Source organism: Episyrphus balteatus, chromosome 3 (assembly GCF_945859705.1).
Source record: "Episyrphus balteatus chromosome 3, idEpiBalt1.1, whole genome shotgun sequence".
NCBI classification, from domain to species: Eukaryota; Metazoa; Arthropoda; class Insecta; order Diptera; family Syrphidae; genus Episyrphus; species Episyrphus balteatus.
This window is the reverse complement of record NC_079136.1, coordinates 42,851,166-42,876,271: the sequence shown is the minus strand read 5'-3', so window position 1 is coordinate 42,876,271 and position 25,106 is coordinate 42,851,166. Positions and strand designations below refer to the sequence as shown.

The 25,106-nt window shown below is 31.9% G+C and overlaps 2 protein-coding genes across 4 annotated transcripts in view; one reads left to right on the top strand and one right to left on the bottom strand.

Annotated features, from left to right (window-relative positions):
• The first annotated feature begins 4,065 nt into the window (after positions 1-4,065).
• LOC129916007 (uncharacterized) lies at positions 4,066-11,433 on the top strand. Its single transcript, XM_055995763.1, has 5 exons — positions 4,066-4,245; positions 4,331-5,051; positions 5,141-5,330; positions 5,400-5,465; positions 9,415-11,433. The coding sequence occupies exons 1-5, from the start codon at positions 4,135-4,137 to the stop codon at positions 11,201-11,203; spliced, it is 2,877 nt and encodes a 958-aa protein (XP_055851738.1). The 5' UTR covers positions 4,066-4,134; the 3' UTR covers positions 11,204-11,433.
• Positions 11,434-12,804: 1,371 nt separating this feature from the next.
• Positions 12,805-25,106, bottom strand: part of LOC129915254 (xaa-Pro aminopeptidase ApepP-like) — a 33,236-nt gene continuing 20,934 nt past the window's right edge. For all 3 annotated transcript variants that reach the window (XM_055994740.1, XM_055994741.1, XM_055994739.1), the window contains exons 9-12: positions 18,690-18,819; positions 13,721-13,889; positions 13,326-13,501; positions 12,805-13,069 (exon numbers count right to left, since the gene is read on the bottom strand). In XM_055994740.1, the coding sequence (XP_055850715.1) occupies positions 12,941-13,069; positions 13,326-13,501; positions 13,721-13,889; positions 18,690-18,819 (604 nt within the window). In that variant the 3' untranslated portion in view covers positions 12,805-12,940. The remainder of the gene's footprint in view (positions 13,070-13,325; positions 13,502-13,720; positions 13,890-18,689; positions 18,820-25,106) is intronic.

Sequence of the window (25,106 nt, the reverse complement as noted above, 5' to 3'; positions counted from 1 at the left end):
CGAGAGCCTTAGAAGACATTCTGGAATTTTGAAATATTGCTATAAATACATAGATGGCGCGGACACGGAAACGACACAGTTTAATTTTGAAAGTGAAAGAGTACAGTACAAAGTGAAATAAAGTGTTGGAAATTATTAGTAGTAAATAAAGTGATTTAAAAGTGTGTTTGTATGAGCGAATAATAAAAGTAAATTGAGTTGAAAAAAAGTGTATTCTTATTTGAACGGAAAGATAAGTTGAAATTAAATAAACGAAATAAGTTTTATTGTGAACCCAGAATAAAGGTTAGGTTAGGTAGTAGTGGCTGTCAGGCAAATTACCCGACACACTTAGACCCTTATGGATCCATTGTGATACCACAAAAGACTAGCAAGTTGGGACTCACTAGCCGAACCACTCGGTGCTTCTTATGAATGAAGATAGACTTTTAACGTCCGTTTTCACTAGATCACTAGTGTAATCGTAGAAGAATTCTCCTAGATAGAGTTTTCTTCTATTAGATAGAGCAGGGCAGGTGCACAGAAGATGTTGAACAGTTTCCTCTTCTTCTTCATCCATGCAACTTCTGCAGAAATCGTTAGAGAACACGCCCATTCTTTTTGCGTGTCTACCTATTAGACAGTGTCCTGTAAGGACACCTATGGTGCAGCTAATATGCATTCTGTTTAAATTTAACAAACCCTTTGAACGTTTCAAGTCTATACAAGGCCATATTTGTTTAGTAGCTAGGCAAGTATTACTCTGAGTCCATCTGAGGTTGGTTTTCTTTAAAGCGTCCTGCTTTAGCATAAGTTTGCATGTAGCGATAGGTGTTCCTATATTGTTCCTTTCTGGTTGAAGAGGAGTAATTGTTCCTAGTTTGGCAAGTTCGTCTGCCCTGCAGTTGCCTGGGATGTCTCTATGTCCCGGCACCCATACGAGGTGAATGTTAAACTGCTCAGACATCTCCCTTAGAGATGTTTGACAGTCGAGGACCGTGATTGAGTTTGTAGAGACAGAGGCAAGAGATTTAATGGCTGCTTGACTGTCCGAGAAGATCCGAATATCCGTGTTGGATATTACGTTTTCTCTGAGCCAAGAGAGAACCTCCTTAATCGCCAGAATTTCTGCTTGGAACACGCTACATTGGTCTGGTAAGCGGAAGAAGAGACTGAGATTCAGTTTTTCCGAAAATATGCCACTTCCTACACCTTCATTGGTTTTTGAACCATCAGTATAGAAGTGTAGAGAGTCATTATCCAGAGTACTAAGGTTCTCCCATTCAGTTCTGGAGGGAATGGAATTCTGGAAATTATTATCGAACACCAGTTGAGGTGTGGTATAGTCTAGACGATCCGGAAGGAATCCGAAGTTGTTTAGAATGTTTGTGTGGCCAATATGATTACTGGTCCACTGAGAGGTTGCTTTTAGACGAGTAGCTGAGCTAGCTGCTACTTGTTTGCTGAAGATGTCTAAGGGTGTGAGATTTAGAAGTATGTCTAGGGCGTCAGAAGGGGTTGACCTCAGCGCACCGCTTATGCACATACTTGATGACCTTTGGACTTTGCTAAGCTTGTTTAAGTTTATCGTTTTGTCCAGTGCGGTCCACCAAACTACCATCCCATATGTAAGTATTGGTCTTATGACCGATGTGTACAGCCAGTGTGCAATGTGAATCGTGAAAAGGACAAGATCCGTTTTGTGGGGATTAATATCCAATCCACATCCTCTAGCCCAGTGAATTAGCTTGTTTAAAGCTGTTTGTAGAAGTTCTGCAAGTGTCTGTGGGTATTTGCCCGATACGGCAATTGCCACATCATCCGCGTAGGCGATAACCTTAAAACCTTCTCCCTCTAGGTCTAGCAGCAGTTCGTTGACTACTTAGTTCCATAGGAGAGGCGATAAGACCCCTCCTTGAGGGGTCCCTCTGTTGGCTGCTCTACGGGTTTTGAAGTTTCCCAACTCTGAACTGATAATCCTGCTACTAAGCATGATTTCTATCATGTTCTTAAGCGGGTCTTCTATTTTGAGATTGTCAAGAGCATTCATGATTGCTGAGTTCCTGACATTATTGAAAGCACCCTCTATGTCTAAAAAGGCGACAAGAGTGTACTCTTTGTAGTGTAGAGAGTATTCAATGGTGCTAACCAGAGAATGGAGAGCAGTTTCCACCGATTTCCCTTTAGTGTAGGCATGTTGTGCCTTAGAGATCAGACATGGTTCAATTTCCTGTCTTAGATGGATATCTATCATTCTTTCTAGAGTTTTAAGCAGAAAGGATGATAGACAAGAATAAAACATTACAATATTATTTTTATCACTTCACAGCTTCACAGATCGGGAATTGACCCCGCCCTGCTCTGAAGCAGATCACAAACTCACAAATCTAGCGAAAAATTGGAGAGTTTTCACTCATTTAACACTTACTTTTTGCTGTCCTGTGAATTTTTTTGACTCCCAGAGCAGTGTTGACGGTTTTTTCACTTCTAATTCATTTATTTCTTGCTGTAAAAATTATTTTCTGTTGATTTTTCTTGATTTTAAATTAATTTTGAGTTTTTTTATTTTGACTTTGACAGAATACTCGATTATATTTGTTCGTAAGCATTTTCGTTGTCGACTTTGGAGACTTGAAAATTATTCGTTTCGCAAGGCTTTATAAACCGTGTTTTATTATCATATGTGGATCTGGGTCAGGATCAATTTTACACGCAAAAGGCAAAACCATAACAAAACGTTATCCTTCTTTCTATCGGGATCATTTTCATTGAAAAAAAAAAAAAAATTAGTTCCTATTTTGATAAGTAAATGGCGAAAATGAAATGAATAATAGCCCTGTTCCATTGGAGGTGGTAGCTTACTACTAGTAGATGTTTTGGTTAATCTAGTACTATCATCTACTCATGCTCTTCTTCTCGAGTACCTATATACGATTTGTATTGAATTCGTTGAAAGTGCGTTCCATTGAAAATATCGCTAGTAAACTACTAGTAGTACTTTACCATCTCCCAAAAAAACAGGGCTAATATATACACAGTTCTGCATTCATATTGATCCAGATAAGTTAATAAATAAAATGCCCACTTTTTGCAAAAAGTGGAAATTTACATAAGTTAAACATTTTTTTCTTTCTAACTCAATTAGTTTTTGCTAAAAATTGTTAGCCTTCTGCATCTTTTTTTTAAATTTTGCAGTCGGAAAAAGTGTCGAAAAATGAGTTTGAAATTTTTCACTTTTTTAACTTTTTGCAAAAAGTGAAGGCTTAACTACATACACCACTTTTTGAAAAAGTACAAAAGTGAAAATATTTTTTTTCTGGCTAGCGCAATTGTTTTGTGAAAAAGACTATACAAATTGATTTTTAGACCACAAAATAAGCTTTCTGCATCATTTGTTTTAATTTTCCAGCCCGAAAAACTATACAAAAATGCGTTTGAAAATTTTCACTTTTGTACTTTTTCACTTTTTGAGCCAATGTAGTTAGGGCTTGACTGTTGTATTTATGCCATGATTTTCTAATCATGATCTATATTATTGGTCACAATAAAACGCAGCTATAAGCCTGGTACGCTGTTCGAGCTAAATTTTAGCTCCCATACAAATTATCGAAAAATTTTATCTGAGCTAAAATGGATCCCATACAAGTTATCGATAACTTGTATGGGAATTTTATCTCGGCTAAAATTTAGCGCGAACAGCGTACCAGGCTATAGTCGGTTGTCGTTGATTTCGGACTACCCTACTAACAATTTTGCTTCTATAATGCTTTACAGAAGCAACAATTGCATCTGTAAAGCTTTATAAAGCCAAAATTGTTTGTCGGGTATCTTTATTATTTATACCAATTTCCTTTTAAATTCCAGTTCCAAATTATGTTCGATACAAATATGAACGTACCCACTATCAACTCACCCACCCTTAACCATTTGACAACTACATAATGATCTTATTCGACTCTCGCCATTCGATACTCGCTTATAAATTTGACACTTCACAAGAAGCCGCCGTTAAGTGAAAAAAATTGATTTTGAAAAAAAATCGTCCATAGTTTATTTTTTCTTACATCTTTTCAAGAATATTTGTAATTATTTATTAAATTTCTTAATAAAAAACATTTATAACTTATGCAAAATCTAAACAATTAAATATCAAAAATGCAAATAATTGATGTAAATGATCGTGAAAAATTATCCACCTTAGTAATACAAGAATTAAAAGAAATTGGTGTAAAATATCGCAAAGATAAAAAAATAAAACCATCACAAGTAAGAACTCATTTTCTTCCTTTAACTTTTTTAATATATTCTTTCTAAAATCTTTGATGATAAATAAAATAATGTTCATTTGTAGGAAAAAACATGTCGCAAACGCATTTTCCGCACTCACTTGCATCTACTCGAATTGACAGATGTTATTTTGGCCAGCGGCAGCGTTGTCCAAATTCCACGATTCGTTGCAGACGCTTGCAATCGAATCTTGGAACAAGTCGAAACAGAAGGTCTCTTTCGCAAAGCTGGCTCCTCTTTGAGACAAAAAGAAATCCGAATCAGTCTTGAAGCGGGTTTGCCACTGGGAAAGACCCATCACGTCATTGACGTGGCCAATGTTGTCAAGTCTTTCTTTCGTGAACTACCCGAACCTTTGCTCCCCTCCTACATTCAAGAGACTCTCCTCCGGGCCCTCCTAATCGGTGACAATCGCATAAAAGCGATTCTCTTGGCCATTCTCTTGCTTCCTCCTCTCACAATTAACACACTTTCCTTCTTCCTTCAATTCCTTAATACAGTCTCCCTTTATTCCCATATGAATAAAATGCCAGTTGAGAATTTGGCAATCATATTCACACCTGGTTTGATGCCATTTCCCGACATTGCCAGTTTGCGTTTTAACAATCATGTGAAAATGGTTCAACTTTTAATTGAGAATGCACATTCCATTGGAACTGTCCCTGATTGTATTGTGGACAAATTGCATATCCAAGAGATTTATTCAAAAAGTTCGAGTAAATCAAAATCAGTGGAAGCTCTGGATGTGAAGAAGAAAAAGAAAAGACGCAGCGGTTCGCTTACTCGTAATTGTTGCTTTGATGATCCATGTTATTCAACTGAATTGTTTTCTTTCTTTCTTCTTTTTTTCTTTTTTTACATTTGTCTCAAATAGAAATGTTTAATGGATTGAGAAAAATGGTTGGAGGAGCTATTGGAAGTGCTGAGAATTTAGGACACACACCGGAGAATACAAAAACGCCACCAATGATTAAGAATCCGGTGGCAGCTACGCCATGTTTGTCAAAGTCTTCAAAGAAGAGAAAGTTTGCTGATCCTGTTTGTGCTTTTAGTGCAAAAAAGAAGTAAGTTGAAGGGAAATGAGGCTTTTAGAGTGAAGTACTGATAAATGGTTTTTTTTTTTTTTATTTCAGGAAAGATCTGCTTGCATTGTTGCCAAGTAATAGTGGTGGATTTTTACCCAATACACCTTTGGTCAAGTAAGTTTTTGAAAATAATTGCTTTCTATTTTTTTATTCTTATCTTCATTGGATTTACGCTTATTTAATCGCCCAAGTGAAATGTTTTTTTACCACGAATTTGAATAATTCGTAACTTGAAATTCTGTTCAACAAATGAACGAAGTATTCCATTTTTTTTAATAGTTTCAAACCTCTGCTTTCAAGTTAGTTCTCGACTGAAAAGGTAAAGTATCTTAAGTCGACTTAAGATGTTTCGCGTTTTTTTTTTGTTGAATCTCAGTGCCATCCTAAAGGCCTACAGTTCTGTCTTATCGGCATCGTTCTATCTCATTCCTTTGCTTTTTTATGCACAAAAACAATTTCATCTTTTGTTCAAAAGACACATATTCAAAACCTTAAGTAGACTTAAGATTATATTGAGTGAAGACTTTTTTTTATTTTTGTGAAATCTTAAATTATCTTATGTTGACTTAAGATATTTTCGCACGTGTAAATAAAAACAAAAGTCTTCCTTAAGTTGACATACATAAGTTAAAATACTTAAAAAAAATTGCGAAAGAGTGTGAAAAGGCAAATCATCTTCTGTCAACTTAAGATCTTGGAAATTAATATAAAATACAATTTATAGAAAAGCCAAACTATCTTAAGTCATATTTTTCCTCTTAACGGGAAAAATATTAAAAATATCTTTTTCAATTAAATTTAATAAAAAAGATCATAAATTTTGACATCTTAATGTTATCTATACTTGAAAGAATTTTTGGGAGGCAGCTTTGAAGTGTTTTTTTGCTCTCCTGAAAAACCATCAAAATTGACATAAGATACTTTACCTTTTCAGTCGAGAGTTTAATTGAAAAATTACTTTGAAGGATGCCAAAGGACGTCAAAAAACGTTTTTAATAATGATATTTAATTTTGAGTCTATCTCATACACTGGCAATTAGAGTTGGGCACTTTAGTTCATTTGAGTGATCGATAAAATTAGTTCAAATCACGTTACTGAAATAGTTCTGAATTAGTTAATTTTAGTTCAATTTCGTTTAATAAGTCCATTCTACTAGAAATAAAAAAAAGAGCTTATTCAAACTTTACCCAAATTTAAATAAAATTGAAGTATTCTACTAAAACAAACACTAGTTTAGTTAGTTATGTTGCGTTACATATTTTAGGAAAAGACATAGGTATTAACAGGAACTTGTTTGTGCTTATAAATCAAAGTAGTGGTACTTGAAAAAAGAAAAGCTGGTACTGGACCAAGCGAAATTGGCACTTTTACATCTAAATCTTAAGAAACTTTTTCTTTACTCCTCAAAGTCTTAGATAGAATTTCATATGCACTTTAACTTTAGTTTCTAAACCCTTTATTCTTAAGACTCGGCGTATAAGATATTCTTCTCCAAATCCAGATGTGCAGGAAAATCGAACTTTATGAGATGTTATGTGGTAGGAATTGATAGCTATTTACCAAGTAGCAATTGATGAAATTGCAATGTTTCGTTGTTTAGTTTTTTTTAGTTAAAGCAACAATTTGTGTTTTAATGGTGAAATGGCATTAGAAAGAAATTCCCAACACAATGAATCTAATAAAAATTCTTCTTTGCTAATCATGAATTAAATTGAACTAAGTATATGAACAAAGTTCAATAGTTCACTGTAATGAACTAGTTCTTTGAACTGTAGAAAAATTGAAAAAAATTACGCGAACCTAGATCGCATGAAAATCGAAGAGGAAACTCCATTAAAACCTCAAAAAAAAAAAGAAAAGAATTTGCAGCTTGGCTATCTTTCGGAGAAATAAAATTTAATATTTATATAATGGAACGTTTAAATTATTATTTATTTGATTTGGGATGAGACAAACTACTTTTAAAGTGACATCATAGTCATTAGGTCTCAGTAGTGGTTTGAAGTCATATACCATATTTTTTTGTCATGTATAACAATGAAGTCGTGCAAAATCACTCCCAAAATGGCGAGTAAAACTTCGCACTTTTGGAATAGTATTCCTTTCTTCGAAGAAGCCTCAAAATAAATTATGTACTTGCAAAAGGTTTGTTTTTAGTATTAATGCAGTAGAGTAAAATCAATATTATCGATAAAAACTGTTTTACTTAATATTAACCCTCTGTCGGCACAAGGGTGAGAATTTGGCAGGACAAAAATTAAAAGTGGTCACAAAAAAGTGTCTTTATAAAGGTGAAAATACATTTTTTTGAATTGTGAATACAATATTCAAATTCCTTGAAATATTCTACATCAATTTCAATATGATTCTCTATAAAATAGTGCGATCGAAAAAAGTTCTAACGACATGAAAAAGTATTAACCTATGTGCCTACAGAGGGTTAATCATTTTCCCAAATAAAACAAGTGAACCTATTCTTTTTACCTATCGAAAAAGGGTTTTTTTTAAACATTGTGATAAATTGTGTTAAATTACTGCTTTAATAGCTTTGAAATTTTTGTTTGTAGGTGAAATTTTGTTTTTTTGTGGTTCAAATGGTGCCCCTACTTGTCCGTCGTTTCCAATAAGGTCAAATTTGTTGAGTTGTTACTTCAACTTCCAGTGCCATGTGATAAAATTTTTCATTTTGCTTAAGTTGTTTTTATTAAAATAGATGCAGTACTTGCAGCATTTTAGGATAAATCTCCCAAAGAATTGTGTTTCCTGTTTCTGCTCAGGAGTTCCTTGTCAGATTTGTTTTCTTTTGACTTTCTCCTATATCGAAATATGGTTCCTTCTTTCCCTTAACTTCGCCATGGCTAGAGCCCCGTTACATTTATACATTCTGATTTTTATTAATTTAGGAGCAAACCCTGCGGAAATGTCGGCAATGATTCCTTGTTGCCAACAGCGACTTGGAAAATCGATGCTGCGAATATAAAATTCGTCTCTGATGCTGTCATAGGGCGATTATTTCTCTTTTACCGGGAAGATAAATTGTCCGATACCTTGCTTTCTGTATCCTGCCACTAAGAGCTTCTCTCGAAATTAGTCTTTTGAGCCAACATTTCATTCATATAATGCCTCAAAAAAATTTTATTGACAAAAAAAAAAAAATATTTTAAATTTAACTGCTTTTCGCTAGTATTGTATTTTCATATTTGTTTCCTTATTCATTTTTCGTGCTTACTTTCGCTGATGAGCTTCAGTTTTCTCTGCTCCACTGCAAACGAAAAACTTTTTTGTGTATTTCAATCAGGGAAAAGTAGATTTTGTGGCTTGCCAACTGACATAATTATCCTGATCGCTATAAACAACCATCAGAAAAAAATATTAAATTTCATACTGTTTCTTTTTTCCTGATGCATTTTTCTGATCGCCCTATCGTGACCTTTTTTCTTTAATTTGAAGACTTAGTTTCTTTTCTCAATAACATAACCATTTTGGACAACTGTACTCAGGAGTAGCAAAACCCCTGACAGCTAGCTGCGTTTTCTAAAAGGTGTCAATCTTATTACCCTTATATTCTAAAACCATGATGTTTTATTTTAGATTGCACCATTGTTATCTGTTATTCGATATAAATATCAAGGATTCAAATGAACAAAGACAAATAGCCTTTTCTGTGGTGAGCCGTACTAATTGGCAGTATTTGTTGGTTTTAATAACTTTCCCAAACGTTCGGTATTATTTTGAAAATAAGATATTTTCCCCAACACATCTGAGAACTTAGAACAGCGTGACACTTCCAACCTGAAAAATGAGTTTCTAGAATTTTGTTGGGGTTCTTAATTGGGGTTGGGGTTCTTAATTACATCTCCCACCTAGAACCACCTTCAGAATTCATGTTATGATGCATACTAATTTTTTAGACGCTTAGGAAAAAGTGAATCGTAGGTTTTAGTTCCGTTATACGGATCCCATATGATTTCCCCTAACTAAATCCCCAACTACAACAATATGTCGTGGGTACTGAGCACTTCAATTATAATTAAACTATCCTTATGTTTTTTCCTATTTTAGGGAGTCCAAAAAGACACGCCTTAGCCTAGGAGGCCGTCGACAACCGAAGAAAACCTCACCAGCAGCACCAGCTCTACCATCAATGGAACGACGTTGGAGTATTGTCGGGTCAGGATGGCCTCGTAACAAGAAATCTGACAAAAAAGAACCAACTTCAACAATAACAAAACCTCTATCTCCAGTTGCCTCGATGCCATGTATTTCAAAACTAGATTTCCCCAGAGTCGAGTATCCAGCTGTCGAACCATCTAGCTTTGTCGACAGCTCCGTCCCAGACTCCACCACTGATATAGAAAAGAACACAAGTGAAACATCCGATGGAGAATTTGTGCGAGTTCCAAAGAACTATTATGAATCAATAATAGAACGCGTTTCTGCCATTGAAACTCGAATGTCGCAAGAATTTGGAAAAATTCAAAATTCCTTATCTAGCGGGGATGATCTCGATTTGAGTATTAAACAAGCTCGTCTTTCCAGCGATGACCGATTAAATTGTAGCATGAGTGGTTTGGAAAGAGTTTTGAATGAATACGAGCAAACTAAAGAAGAAACCGAACGACTAACGTCTCCATACACAGAAAATCTTGCCAAAAGATTAAGTCGGGAATTGAAAATTCGACGCAGTTCGGAAAATCGTATTATTCGGTCACCAAGTGCCCGTAAAATTGGCACAATGAGAAGGCGCTCTAGAGAGGCAGCCAGATTGACTAGAAACAAAACATGGCACGATAGTTCCACTTCTGAGAAAGTAACTGCCAAAAAACCGGTGATATTGTATCCACCAAAACCTGCACAAGATTTTTGTTCTAAATGTAATCTCAAAAGAGGTCGCCCAAATACACTCAATACCGGGCTACCCCAACAATGCACTCCGGTGGATGATAAAAAGATGAGTTGTGGAAGCTCAGAGGCAAGCACAAATGCTGAAGAAAAATGGACAGCTGGAGAAGTATTCTTTGATTCAAAGAAGGTTCTTAAATATGGCTTGGAACATAAGCCCTTGGAAGAGTGTATTCCATCAACTCCAACAACAGCAAAGCCAGAACCATTTCCAGAGATGAAAACACCAATGTTGCCACCGAGATCAATTCGCCGAAAAGCAATCGGAAACAACCGAACTCCTGCCTCAGCCATGAGGTTGGTTCCAACCAGGATTTTGTCCACACCCTGTGACGATGAGGTAAATGGTAGAGCATCGATTGCCAGATTGAGAACACAAAATGCTGGAATGGTCATGGCAAAAGCGAAGCTCTTTGACGGTTTGGGAAGTAATGAAAACGAAGCTATACCACCATCTACACCAACAACAACTACAAATAATCGCCGCAAAAGTATAAGACTTCCTGCTCCACAATTAAATTTGAAAAATAAAATGGATGAAGTGAAGATATCGGGAACAGACGATTCACCATCGGTGCGCAAGAAGAATATCACAAAAAGTCCAGGTTATATTCAAAAGAGACAGCGTTTGTGTTTGGCTGCCAAGGTGCCAAGTAAGCAGTTTTTGGATTCGATGGTTAATGAAGATAAACTTTTATCGAAAATGTCACCAATTAATATTTCGTTGAAAAATATTTCAAACAAAAATCGGTGTTCAAATAGTCCAAGGACTCCAAAGGCACGTAATAATCATTTTGGTGGTGGTGGTGGGGTGAATTCTCCAAGACGTGGGCGTAATCCGAATTCGGCTGGAGGCTCACGGAAGAGAACTCCACATAAAGTCAATACAAATACACCAGCTGGAACGAGAAAATCTCCGCGTTATGTCAACGGAAATGGAAGAACTTGATCTGGTGAAGCATTTTTTAAATGACTTTCTTTTTCATTTTTAATTATTATTATTTTTTTCTTGATGCCATTTATGTTTTTATTATTACTCTTATATCTATTTACTCGATGTATCTTTTTATCTATTTTATATATTTAAAAGAAAATACACTCTGTTCTGTGTATTGTAACTTATTATTGGACTTAAAAAATATTAATAAAGATTTTTTATTATTAAATCTAACAAAGTGATTTGGATATTTTCCTTAAAATTTTATAAAGATGGAAAAGAAGTAATTTTTATGAGACACAACAGCAATTGTAAAGTACATAATTTAGTTCCACTCAAGAAAAAAGTATGCCTTGTATGAGGTATTTTGGAGACACAAGGATCAGGGGAAGGTTAGGTTAGGTGAACGCGGGAGAGCTGATACACTAAGACCATGATTGGTCCGTTGTGATACCATAATGAGTCTGAGATTTTTTTCTTCCTATCCGTTGAACCATTTGGAGCTTCTAATAAAGCGAGCGAGACTACCTATGTCTACCTTATTTACCAATTTATATATGAAGATACATCTACAAATACCTATTTGTTTTGGTAAGAAAAGTTTTCATTTTTATTTATTCCAAATATTTTACATCCAAAATACCCAACAATATTAACGACATAATTTTACCAATTTTTTTTTTTGTATTTTCGTTCGAAATTCTATCCAAATATGGCTGGATGTATGTATTTTCTTGTTAAAGCCCTTCTATTTTCACACATTATTTGAATGCATTATTATTATTTCCAGATTTCTGCAGTTATTTTGAAGACATCCCCATCATTTCAGGGGAAGTTTGTCTAGTAATTACTATTTTTGGTGTTTGGAAGTGAATTGTTGAATTGTTTTGTGCTCTGCTCGTTTTTTAAACGGTAAATGAAAAATTCACCGAAGATTTTAGGATGAATTTTTATCATGAAACAAAGTTATTCGAACCTCCAAATTTCCCTCCTCCACATTAACTTTAACGATATAGCCTATTATGGAGCCATACTGTGTCACAAAATTATAATTCAGGATCAAAAAATGTTTTTGTGGACCTTCACCTTCAGCCCTTCCTAAAATTTTATGGAAGAAATCTACTTTTGCCATAAAGTGCAAAGTTTTGTTTATGTTAATGTTAAGAGGTACAACTATGTACAAATATATTTTTGTTCTATTCTACTTCGACTTCATTTTTTATAATTTGGATGGCCACTCGGGCGAATACGTACTTTTATTACCAAACATATCAAAATACTTTTTAAAATTTCCACTATGGGAACCTGCATATTCACTGTTGTTGCGTCTTGACATTAAAATGCATCATAAATGTCTTCCAAATAAAAATATATTTAAGAATTTGAGCCCTTATTTGCTATAAAAAAAAGAAAACATGACACACTCAAATGAACATAGTTATAGGACGGTATTAGTTAATCATGTCCTTTTTAATATAAAATCATTGGCACTGGTACCTCACCCTCCAATCCAACTCACAAGGTTGTTCATTATGTGTGCAAGGGAAAAAAAAAACCTTAAGGCTATAATTAATCAAGAATCGCAAAACCTTCGGCAATGAAACAAATTGAACTCCATCTCAGAGTAAGTTCTATAATTCTCTTAAATCTCTACAAAATAAATCACAAAACCCACATCAATCATTACTCGAAACAAAAAACCACAAACACAAAAATTGAAATAAAAAAAAAGAAAAAAATAACGAAAGACTATGCCCATGAGCAAATCTGTCTTGTTTCCGACATCAACCACTGATAGGTGTCCATAAATCTGTGCTTAAGCAGTATCGGTCCGATTGTGTTCATCACCCTCTTGTTGTGAGCATTAACATAGTTTGCCTGAAATGGAATGCGCATTGAATAGATTTCAATTCCCAACCACCATCCGCTTGAATCTGATGACCGAGTCTCTCTCTGGAGGGTAGGAGCATCAGAAGGACCATCACACTATACTATCCAAATAGAAGCTATCGGCTTTGGAATTGAAGAATGTTGTTAACGCTATGCGCTCCAGTCACCATCATACGAGTAGGTACACTACCTCTCCATTCGGCCATCCAGAGAGAGCTCAAAGTCATTCTTAAGTGTTACTTACCTCTTCTTTAGTGAGGAGATTTGTATCGATAAGCTTTGACTGGAGTGGAGCGTACGTAATTGATTTGAATGTGAGGCCACCCATTCCACTGAACGCATTTTCGATATCCGATTTAATCACCTGAATGACATCCTCGATCCGGATGCCATATTGTCCATCCTTGTAGTATGCTGGTTCTGGAATAAATACAAAACAAAAAAAAAAAATATAGAAAAGTCTATACACAAAAACAAAACAAAAAGTGCCAATGGTATTAGAGTTTTTATCTCTTTGGTTGATTTTCTTGGAAGCTTTGCTACGGGCCATTCCATACTGTCAATGAATTTCAACTGAGGAGGAAAAGTCCATACGAATAGCAGGATATGTTGTGTATTGTATAGGTTATACTAATTTACCATTGGACGTGAACATATTCTCGAGAGCTTTGGTGGTCGCCTTAGAACTAATCAATGGCGGATATTCATGGACAAACAAGTATGCACCAACACCGTGTCCAGTTCCATGACCATAATCCAAGCCAGCTTGCCAAAGTGGTCTTCGTGCGACATGGTCCAAGTAACTTAACTGCAAAATTTATTTCGGTTGAGATAGTTTTTTGGAAGGTGAAGTATAGTGAAGTCATGGCGGAATGCAGAGAGTCTACTCTTAATCTATGTCTCGGTATCTAGTATGTTTGTTATTGGGAAAATTTTGATACAACTCTGCTCGTCCATTGCCATCACTTCGAAAGTTCTAACATAAGAAAGGTGAATTTCAAAAGTATAGTTTAATTCGAAAATAAAAATCAATGCGTGCCCTACGCAGACTTAGCACAGCTAAAAAGTCACAATATTTTGAGCAATCTTAAAAATATGGTATTAGGTCCATTTTGCGCTTTCGAGGGTCATCTGCCATCTAACCAGTTATGTCAGTGAGTAAGTATACGAGTTTTCATAAGTTAAGGAGTTAGCAGCCGTTATAGATTTCCAAAAATTTAATTAAATTATATAGTTTTTTTAGTAGAGTAACTAAAGCTCAAAAATTGGCAATATTAGGGAACCCGGCCGAACAGCTTAGATTTTGATAATCTTTTTTTTTCAAACGTCGAACAAAAAATTTTTTTTTTCAAAAATTTTTCTTTAATTTCATAAATTAATTGTTGCCGAAAGATTGTCTAAGAAATTCAAGGAAAAAAAATATATAGTGAGGGACAATCTTCCACCGTTCAAGCGATAGATGCAATTTTCTTTTTAATTGACTTCAAACACAAAAAAAATATTTGAACACAACGGCAACACCTACAATATTCTAATATACATTTTTAAAAAGCTAAAAGCTTTTTCTTATTTATAAAATTAAACTTAAGAAAATTGAATGAAGGGCTTTTGAAAGAATGGAAATTGAACTTAGATTTTTGAAAAAAAAAAAAAATATTGACAAAATTTTAACATGTCGTTTTTGAAACTTTTTCGTAACATAAAATACATTTATTTTTCAAATTTTTTAGGCCACATTTATTATGATTTGAAATTATAAAAGGAAATGTCAATATGTATTACAGTTTATAAAAAAAATTAAAAAGTATTTCATTTTCGAAGAACTTTTTGTAATAGAAGTTTTGAAAAAAAATTTACTTATGTATTTTTTAAAGTTCAACATTTAAATATAAAGTTATTTTTTATTTATTTGATAGCCCTTAGCCCTTACTGTTGAAAGTTAAATAGCAAAAGTTTGAAGTTCTTATTTATTTATTATCTTTGAGAAAATCAATTATTTCAATGCAATAATTCAGTTTTTATCAAAAAAACGTATTGAAATTGAAGTAATTTTTAATTTTTTTTCAAAAGTGTGATATATATTACCTTTCTCTTTCGGAATTCAACTGATAATATTTATGGCCAAAAATTTTTTTAAAAATAAATTCATATTTTATTAGAAAAAGTTTGGAAAAAAGTCATTTTAATTTTTTTTCATAAAATTTTTTTTTAATTCTGTGTTTGAGGACCATTTTTTCAAAAACTCTTAATTAAATTTAGTGGATTTAAATTTAAGAGATAACAATGAGATTTTGGCTTTTTAAAAATGTATTTCAAAATATTGTAGGTATTTTTTTTTTGTGTTTGAAGTCAGATTGTGAGAAAATTGCATTTATCGCTTAAACGATGGATGATTGTCCCTTACTCCCTTATATTGTTTTTCCTTAAATTACCTAGAGAATCTTTTGCTATCATTTGTTTTATGAAATTTAAGCAAAAAAAATCGTCAAAAAATCGAAAAAAAAAATCGTCCTCGGCCGGATTCCCTAATAATTTGCTTTAGTTACTCCACTAATTAGACTTATTCTTAATTCATATTTTAGATCTAAGTGCCGAAATTTTGGATGAAAGTATAAAATGCTTAAGCAAAATGAATGGTAAGTTACTGCAGGCAGAAACGGCAACAAACAACTTTTTCAAGGCCAGTAAGCGACTAGTGCCAGCTAATAGTGAACCATGATTGTAAAAAATCGGTTAACAAAATGTTAACACATATTATTGACTGGTAAAAAAAAACCAATTCAGACTACGCAAAATATATTCATTTCTTTCAATACCCAAATACTGTGGTCGACCTTTTTTTTTAGAATCATTCGATTTTTGAACAGTCAAGATTTAAAACTGTTTACTTTAAATTAATGAGTCAACTATAAAGCGTTTATTTATTCCAAACAATCATAATTTACAAGAAAAAGCTAAAAAAATTACCTTTTTTCTTTTCTCATTATATTAATTTTTTTTTTATTTTAAAAGCTTACAAAAAAAAATTATACCATTAAAAAACCAAATATTTCTTCTTATTAATAAAAACATTTTTAAAATTTTTGCAATGCGCAAAAAGTATTAAAATAATTTATTAAAAACAATCATTTCTTATGAAAAAAGTAAAAAAATCATTTCCATCACCCAAAAATTCATTTTTTTGATATAACAACCTATAATAAATTTTATACCACCTGAAAGCTTATTGCTTCAGCTCAAAATACATATACATATATCGATCAGGTCTATGAGACATCTACAAAAAGAGCTAGAATTTTTTGAGCTCTATCAATTTTCATCAAAAAAGGAAAAAAAACATATAATTTTATGTTCTCACGCTATTAAATCAATTTTTTTTTATACAACCTATAAAATTTTTGATGACGTTTCAATCTTATTTCACCTTTCATATGACGTTTCAATCTTATTTTTGCGAAGCCTAGAAAAAGTTAGAATTTTTTAAAGCCAACCATGTCCAAACTGAGATTACGGTACTTCCCACACTGGTGGCTGTTTATGATCAACAGATCTCCACAGGTGTTTTGAGGTATTTCGCAAGTTTTTTATTTTAACATTGTGTCACTTGTAGTAAATTTTCAGTTATGTGTGATATACCAAATTAAATTTAAAATCATCAGGATGCTCAATAAAGTTAAATCCAATTTGTATTTGCTTTAGATCAAAAGATAGAACCTGTTGAATAATAAAACTTTATTTTACCGTTATCTCAAAATTGTGACTACAAAATTGATTTAAATTTTGCACAAATATAGTCCTGTCTATTATCTATCTACAAATTTTATTTATTTATCTGTTGAAAAAAAAAGATAAAAATAAAAAACGGTTAAAAAAGGCCAAACAAAAACAAAAAAACTTGTTTTTACGGTTATTCGGTCAAAAACCATTTTGAAATACCATTTTTTTGTCCATGTATGCGCACAGTTATAGACTAAATGTCCTATAAGCTTGAGATTTTTTGAATGCTACAAAAAATTTTAAAAAATAAAAACTCACCCAAAAATACCCCAAAATAAGTAGGTGTTTTTCAAAAATTCATATTTCGAAACGCAGACTTAAAAAAAAATCCGTATCAGACCCCCAACTTTTTTTTTTATTATCTTTCGAATGACGTTTTTCAAATTGTCAAAAAAAATTCCCCTACCTATTATCACTACTTTGTCAAAGGTCAACCTCATGTTTTAGTTTTAGAAAACCATTAATAGCTTGGTTTTGAAATTTTTTAGAATTTTTTCAATTCTTTTGTCAGTCTTGCTATTTAGAAAATAGCCAATTTTATGAAATTTTGTTTTATCCCTATTTACCCTATTAAAAGATGGAATTTTTTTAAATCCTTCAAATGTATTTAACTTTACGTTATTATCTTTCAAATAAGCTATAGAAGATTTTTGTATCTCTAATAGTTTATTTTTAATTTTTAATTGAAATTTTTGCCGCACTGCGAAAGTGCGAGAGTGGAACGGGAGAAAATGGCGTCACTTTTTTGTGGTGGCTACCTGGGTTCATCGATTTATAAGACGTTATCACGTCGAAAATTGAAAATCGTAAGAGCCGGTTATATAAAAATTGAATAACATTTTTCAACAACGATTAAAAACGGAACTAAAAGATTCATAAAACCGTTTTCAAAAAAAAAATTCAAACTTTTTTTTTTAAATCCAATTATGTTTTGTTTCAAAAAGTTTTAATATTGCAGCTACTTTAACGCTTTTCTATAAGAAAATCTTTCAAATCGGCCAAATCCTTTACCAAAAAACCATACCTTGTAAAAAAACCGCATTACAGCTTCTTTTTTTTTATTCTAACACTCCCCAATCGAATAAACTTAATTTAACGAATTAAAAAAAAAGCTTCATTTTCTTACAATTAAAATTACAAAAAAAACATTAACTATAACTTAAATCGAAAAGAGTTTTTGTTAAGTTTTTTTTTCAAACAGGATAGTGAAATTAAATTTTTTTTTATTAATTTTAATTAAGGGATTAAAATTAGATTTTTACAAAAGATTGCAAAAAATGTTTGTTAAAGAACCGCTCTAATAATCCTGGAATTTTTTTCTAAAAACGCATATGAATGGAAGAATTCAAAGGACATATTTTTTAAAACTCGAATTCAATTAAGAAATCTAGATTTTCCTTTAATGTTTATGTTATACATTTTTTGTTTTGAAATTCACATTTACAATTTTTTTTTTGAGCTCACAAATATGTGGACTGGCTCGTCAACTAGAATTAACTATTCCACAAATTAGTCGAACCTGCTTTCTCGAACACTTAGCTCTTTCATCAATATAATGCTCGAGAAAAAGTAATACATTCATATGATTTTTTGTGACAGCAAATTTTTTAGCATGGGATGTTGGTACTAAAGGACAAGTTTAGGATTCCGAAAAAACATAAACGCTTTACGTTGTATTTTTTGCTCTGCATAAGCTGATATTAGTAGAAACGATATTAACATTTCAGTCGAAAACACAATGATAACTATCAAAAATGAAACTATTTGTTTATCATACTTATGAAATTCACCTTTCGTTTGTAGGTACATCCAATCACATCAATGCACTTACCGGTGTACTTTGTGGAAATACTGAAGTTGCCAATGCGATGAAACCTTTCAGAACTCGAGTGTAGCTGGCTTTTTCTTCGTCCTTTGGCACACCAAAGTGAACCGTTCGGGTAACATCGGTTGTTCCGTCCCTGTAAACAAAAGCACACACAAAAGGCATACGTGTTAGGTTTTAACATGACACAAAATATAGCCAGAGTGCATATAAAGTCGAAATATATAGTGAGAGAGAATCTCTAGAGTTTGCGTTGGTCCAAGTCCAAGTTTACCCAAGTCCATCGTTTTGCATCGTTGCACGCATGCATTATTGTATGTTGTTCTTTTGTGCTCCTGCTAGGTACATATATCGCGGTGAGTTCTGACTCTTGAGTGTGTACTGGTTTGTGTATACACTTTCTTGTCCGCGAAATATACGTACACAACCTGCACACGTTTGTTAAATTAGAAAAAGAGGTTAAAGGAGCTTCTTGTTTAGATTATGAAGCATAATATAGTAACCAGGGATTAGGAATAATTTTGGTTTACAACATTACAAAGTATCTCTTACTGCAGAATGAAGAAATACAGGGTTGCCACTGTTAATTTTTATAAAATAACTATTAAAAAATACTGTACAGACTGGAAAATTGTTTTCGCTTACTACAAGGGCTCAAGTCGTAAAAAAAACTGAGTGTATGCTAACTATGATTCAGAATTGATGTTTCTTTAACATACGGCAACTCTTCTTTCACACATGTATGTGGGTAAATTATGATCAGATGATGCTTTATTTTTTTGTTTGTTTAACTTTATGTATGATGCAGGTGTAGGTAGGTATTTCCTAGAAAGAAAAGTATAGTTGACGAGGTCTGCTAATTAGGATAAGCGGATTGAAATTATATGAGAATTAAAACAAAATGAGATAAGTTCGCAATTTTTGCATTTTTCGTGTTGCGTTTTAATACAATTCTAAAAATAATAAGAGAAATACATTTTCCCTTGTACGTACAGTACGTACAGTTATTTAATTAATTATTATTATAATATTCAAGATTAAAATTGTCAGAAACATATTTTTAAACTTTTTTTTTACTTGCTTTGGGCCATTTTAACTTTGAAACTAATAGACTTAAAGCCAATACCATATCTATTTTGAGAGTAAAGGTATAACGAAAATATTATATGGATTTAGGTTTATCTGGTTTTATGTTCTTCTATCGAAATTTAGAATCGTTTAGAATTAAGTTTTTTTTTTTGGCACCAGATGCGGTTGAGAAAGCGAATTTTCCAATCCACTGGTTTTTCATCAATTGAAATTATGACAGACAATTTTACAGGATTTACATACGTTTATCCTCTGAACGCAAAGTATGTGTTTTTCAAAAATCAGTACAAATAGGTATAACTTTAAATGTTACAAAAAAAATTTTACTCTCTTGGCACAAAAAGAGGTCAGAAACCAAAAAACCTCAAAAAGAAGTCAAAAACCTAATTTGATAACATTGCCAGTAATCTAAAAAACAGATTTATTATTTACTAAAATTATTATTCACTTTAACAGTACACGGTGGTCTTGAAAACGCGCCAGGGTTTATAAAACTGGATACCAAAAGTAGTGATGCAGATTTATTCGAAATGATTTCAGGATTCCAAATTTCAAAATCGTACCTGATCAGTTTTTTGAGTTACAAGCATTATACATATATATACATTTGACTTAGAATGAGGGAAAAAAATTAAACAAAAAACAATAGCACATTATAATATCCTATACCTTTTTGGAAAGCTAAATTATACTCCTTGAATTTGATGTTTATTTAAAGTTGATTGAGTAAATAGTTTTTGAGAAATTTAGTTTTAAATTTATTATTTAAAAAAAAAATATATTTTTTTCTTTTAGTTTATTTTATCCATTTGTTTTTAATAAAGGGTAAATTTTTTTTACACAAATCAATGCTCTTATTGATTTTAAGTCAAAAACAAAAAACCGCATGCTTAAAAGTATCTTGGTTTTTAAGATTTAAGGAAAAATGTATCTTTTCTCCAAATTTTTTTTTAGTATTTTAAAATTTTTTTCAAATAAAAAAGAATTAGCCTCAAATCAATTGGAAAAAAGGTCACTGTAACACGCTGCTGATCAGGACGTCTTCTTTTTTTTTTAATTAACGCGAAAGGTAGGTAATTATGAATTCATGGAAAATGGCTCTTACGATGAAAATCAAGAAACGGTTTTGTGGTCCCTGAGGACCTTAGCTGTCCTGAAATCTATGTTATGTGGGATATTTTCCTGATATACGTAATATATAACTCTTACATTTCAAAAATAGTCCTGAAATATTCAGAGCATTATTAAAATAATTTAAAAAAATATAAAAATACAAAAAAAATACAAAACTCTAAAAATGGCAAAAAAAAACATTAAAAAAAAACACCAAAAATGAACAAAAAAAACCTCAAAAAAGGGCCAAAATACCACTACGTTCTTGGGGTTGATTCTGAGTCACACTTAGTGTGATTAGAACTTACAAATCTGTTGATTAAATAATCATTTTACAATTTTTTCCTTAGGAACAAATAAAACAAATATAAAAGTGCCTATCTTTTTTTTTTCATTTTTGAAAAACTAGAATAGTTTTTTGCATTTATTTTTAAGGATTTGACTAAGAACTAAATAGAACATTAAATTTTGAAAAAAAAAAATTTCTAAAAGGTTCAAATTAAAAAAAAAAAATTAACTTAAATACAAAAAATTATTTTCTTTTTTAAATTTTGACTTTGAAATTAAAATTCTCAAAAACTATTTACTCAATTAACTTTAAATAAACATCAAATTCAAGGAGTATATTTTAGCTTTCCAAAAAGGTATAGGACATTATAATGCTTTTGTTTTTTGTTTATTTTTTTTTCCCCCATTCTAAGTCAAATGTATATATATGTATAATGCCTGTAACTCAAAAAAGGGATCAGGTACGATTTTGAAATTTACAAATTTGGAATCCTGAGATCATTTCGAACAAATCTACATCATTACTTTTGGGATCAATTTTTATAAAACCTGCTGCGTTTTCAAGACCACCGTGAGTGGTAACGTCGATATTTTGTCATAATTCTCTTGCCTTAATTAACTTCAAGAAACATTTATCGGTGAGGGATGTTTCATGAAGTGAGACAACGTGTTGAACGTGAGAGAAAAAGCATTCTTTCCTCAGGTCTTGAGGATCGAATTATCTGTATGTAAGGTAGGTCACTGTGGTGTATGCGTAACATTTTTGTTCATAAGAAAAACTAAAACACGGTTTATAAATAATTTCTGAATTTCTGTCGCTGACCAATTTATTTATTTTTTTATAATCATTTACTTGTTTTTTTTTTTCATTATGTTTGATTTGTCATTAAAACTTTAATTTAATAAAGCCTTTTACGGCCTTTAGTCCATAAAAAATTTGGCGTTTCGGTCCCAGTGGAGTTCACTATATTATGTTAAATCAATAATTTAATAATTCCAATTAATATACATATCTTCTTCCTCATTTGTTAAAATTTTAACACTTACGGTGTAAAAGTCGCATAGAGCCAGACTTAAATGGTTTGTATTTTTGAATATACATACATGTGTATTAGGGTGCTTCTTAAAAATCAATTTTCGAAATTTTAATGGGACACCCTTTCATTTTATTCTTCCTGCCTTAAATATAAATTGGGTAAAATTTGGGCCAGGTTACACACGTTCTAGGGGTCGCTACCACAATTCAAAGTTTTAAAAAATACACCAATTTTTTGTTTTTTTCCCAAAATTTTAAAATTTGTTATCAGAATTAAGTACCTACTTTATATTAAATCTTTAGCTGTTTTGAAAGAAATTTTGATAAAAAATACAGCGGAATAAAAATGTTTGAATATTTTTTAATTCGACATTTTTTTTTTTTTTGTGTTATTCTGTAGAATAGCTAACTAAGTGATCTTTCTTAATTGAAAAATTCAATGTTTTTATCTGATTGTTTATGAGCCTAATATCTTTATTCGTCATACAGTTAACTGACTGTTTATTAAAAGATTGAAAAATCGGGTCTTAAGCGTAGATACTTTGTATTGTAACAAAAAAGTTTTTGTTGAAATTGATCTTTTTTTTTACTTAAATCTTTAGTGAATGGTAGCGTCCGCTAAATTTTAATATTAAAATCGGAAAAAAATACCATATACTATGCTTATATGGTAGAACATAATGCAGGGGTGTCCCATTAAAAAATCGAAAAAAAAAATTGTTCGACCATATAAGAAGCACCCTAATGTGTATTAGGGTGGGTCAAAAAAATCGAAATTCTTTTTTTTTGATTTGTTACTCCGAAAAATCGATAGCTAGACCCTTCTAGAATATACACACCAAATATGAGCTCTTTATATTATTGGAAAGGTCCTCCGCTTTGCAATTTTCCATTTTTACATCAAGCTTCTACTAAAAAAAAATAATTTTTTTATTAATTGACTTTTTAGCAAATTTCTTTTCATATTCTTGTAGGAAATTGATCGCTCTACAAAAAAGACCTTGTACACTTTTTTCGTTTATCCAACCGTTGAATAGGTATTTGAGGTCCAAAAATCGAGAAAATCTTTAAAAATTAGTTTTGTGTTCTTAATTTTGTAACAAATTGAAAAATTATAATAATCAAACGCGCAAGACATATTCTTGTTGGAAATTGTTTGCTCCATAAAAAAGGTCTCGTTAACTTTTTTCATTAATCTAACCATTCTAAAGATATTCGAGGTCAAAGTTAAAAAAAAAAATATAAAAACATTTTTTATTTTTAAAAAAGCGGAGGACCTTCCCATTAATATAAAGAGCTCATATTTGGTGTGTTTATTCTAGAGGGGTCTAGCAATCGATTTTTTGGAGTACCAAATCAAAAAAAAAAGAATTTCGATTTTTTTTTGACCCACCCTAATGTGTATGTGTACGTATTAGAGCGTTTCTATTTTCCTAAAACTGGATTTTAGACGCTCCCAGAGGCACATGAGGTAAGAAAAAAATAAAAATATTCCCCGAATTTCAGGTCTCCAACTTAATTCTAACCCTTTGCCTCCGAGCAATTGAAGCTTCTCGTAGGGATACAGCATGGAATTTAGGTCCTTAAAAAATATTTTAAAATCAATCCAAGCTATTTGTTCCAAAAAAAATTGAAAATTGCCATTCTTTAACCTTGTACTTTTAGCTGTTTTAGCTGTAAAAAATCCTTTTTTTTGTGGCACAATATGAAGGACGGCAGATTCTACGCTGTCAACATGTGCTAGCGCCTAAACGCGTAGATGGGTTTTCTTGAAATTTGGTCCAGATTTTTTTTTTTATTATTCTAATACATATATCTTTTAGATCGGATAGTTCGATAGAATTTTTTCGAGGTATTGCAACGATTTCGATTAAATTTGGTGAAGAAGGCTCAAAGTGATAAATATAGTGCCGTTTTAGTATTTTCTCAAAGAAAACAGAAAAAAAAATGGCGCTGCTGTGAATATTTCGTAAACGGCTCAACATTTTGTATTCAAAATTGTTATTACAAACAGAAGTTTCTTTGTATAATATTAATGATTCTTTTCCTTGAAAATTTGACACAATGTTTGGAATAAGCATTTAGGTTATTTAAATAAGTAATTTGGAACACAAAAGCAAGTCCGTGGAACCTAATATACCTAATTATTATTTTCTATCTGACCAATATATTTGAAGTTTGGTTATTTTAATTTTAAGCATTTTTGTAGAACACCCAATTTCCATTGTTTCTGTATCTTTTTGAAAAGAGTGTCCCAGCGCAAAGTTAAAGATTTAAAAACTTTAAATTTAGCGAACATGCTTAACGGCTGATGATTTTTTTGATATTTTTTAAGTGAATTGCGTTTTTAGTCCAGTACAATTTAAAAAAAAAGTTATATCTCCCAAAACCTAGAGTTCCCCAATTCAATGGTATTAGTCTAGAAAAGATGTAGTTTGATAAAGTTGGGATGACGTGAAAATCCATCTCAATTAACGGGATTTTAGAAAACTATTATTTGAGAATCAACATGAAACGATATATTAAAATTGAAACAAAAAAAACTCTAATAGCAAAAATGGTTACGTATCAACGAGTATTAAGTTTAATAACAATTATTGAGTAAAATATTAAAACCTTTTCTCTCTGTGACACATTTTTTTCTATTATTTATTAAGTTGGAACATGAAAAAATGACAAAATCACCGAAACTTTCAAAATTCTCATTCAACTTTTAAACTAAACACAAAAAAAAAAGCAAATAAAACACAAACAAAAAAACAAACGAGTTACTTTTCAATTTATTGCAAAACCACCCATCACCACTATATTCAACATTACCAGTGGCCACTTATAGATACACATATCATTCAGTAGTTAATACTGGTCAGAGTTTGTGGAAATAGTCAACACTCCGG

Coding starts and splice junctions, on each gene's coding strand:
- LOC129916007 (XM_055995763.1), top strand. CDS start 4,135: ATGCAAATAATTGATGTAAATGATCGTGAAAAATTATCCACCTTAGTA. Junction 4,246..4,330: donor AAAAAATAAAACCATCACAA/GTAAGAACTCAT, acceptor GTTCATTTGTAG/GAAAAAACATGTCGCAAACG. Junction 5,052..5,140: donor ACGCAGCGGTTCGCTTACTC/GTAATTGTTGCT, acceptor TGTCTCAAATAG/AAATGTTTAATGGATTGAGA.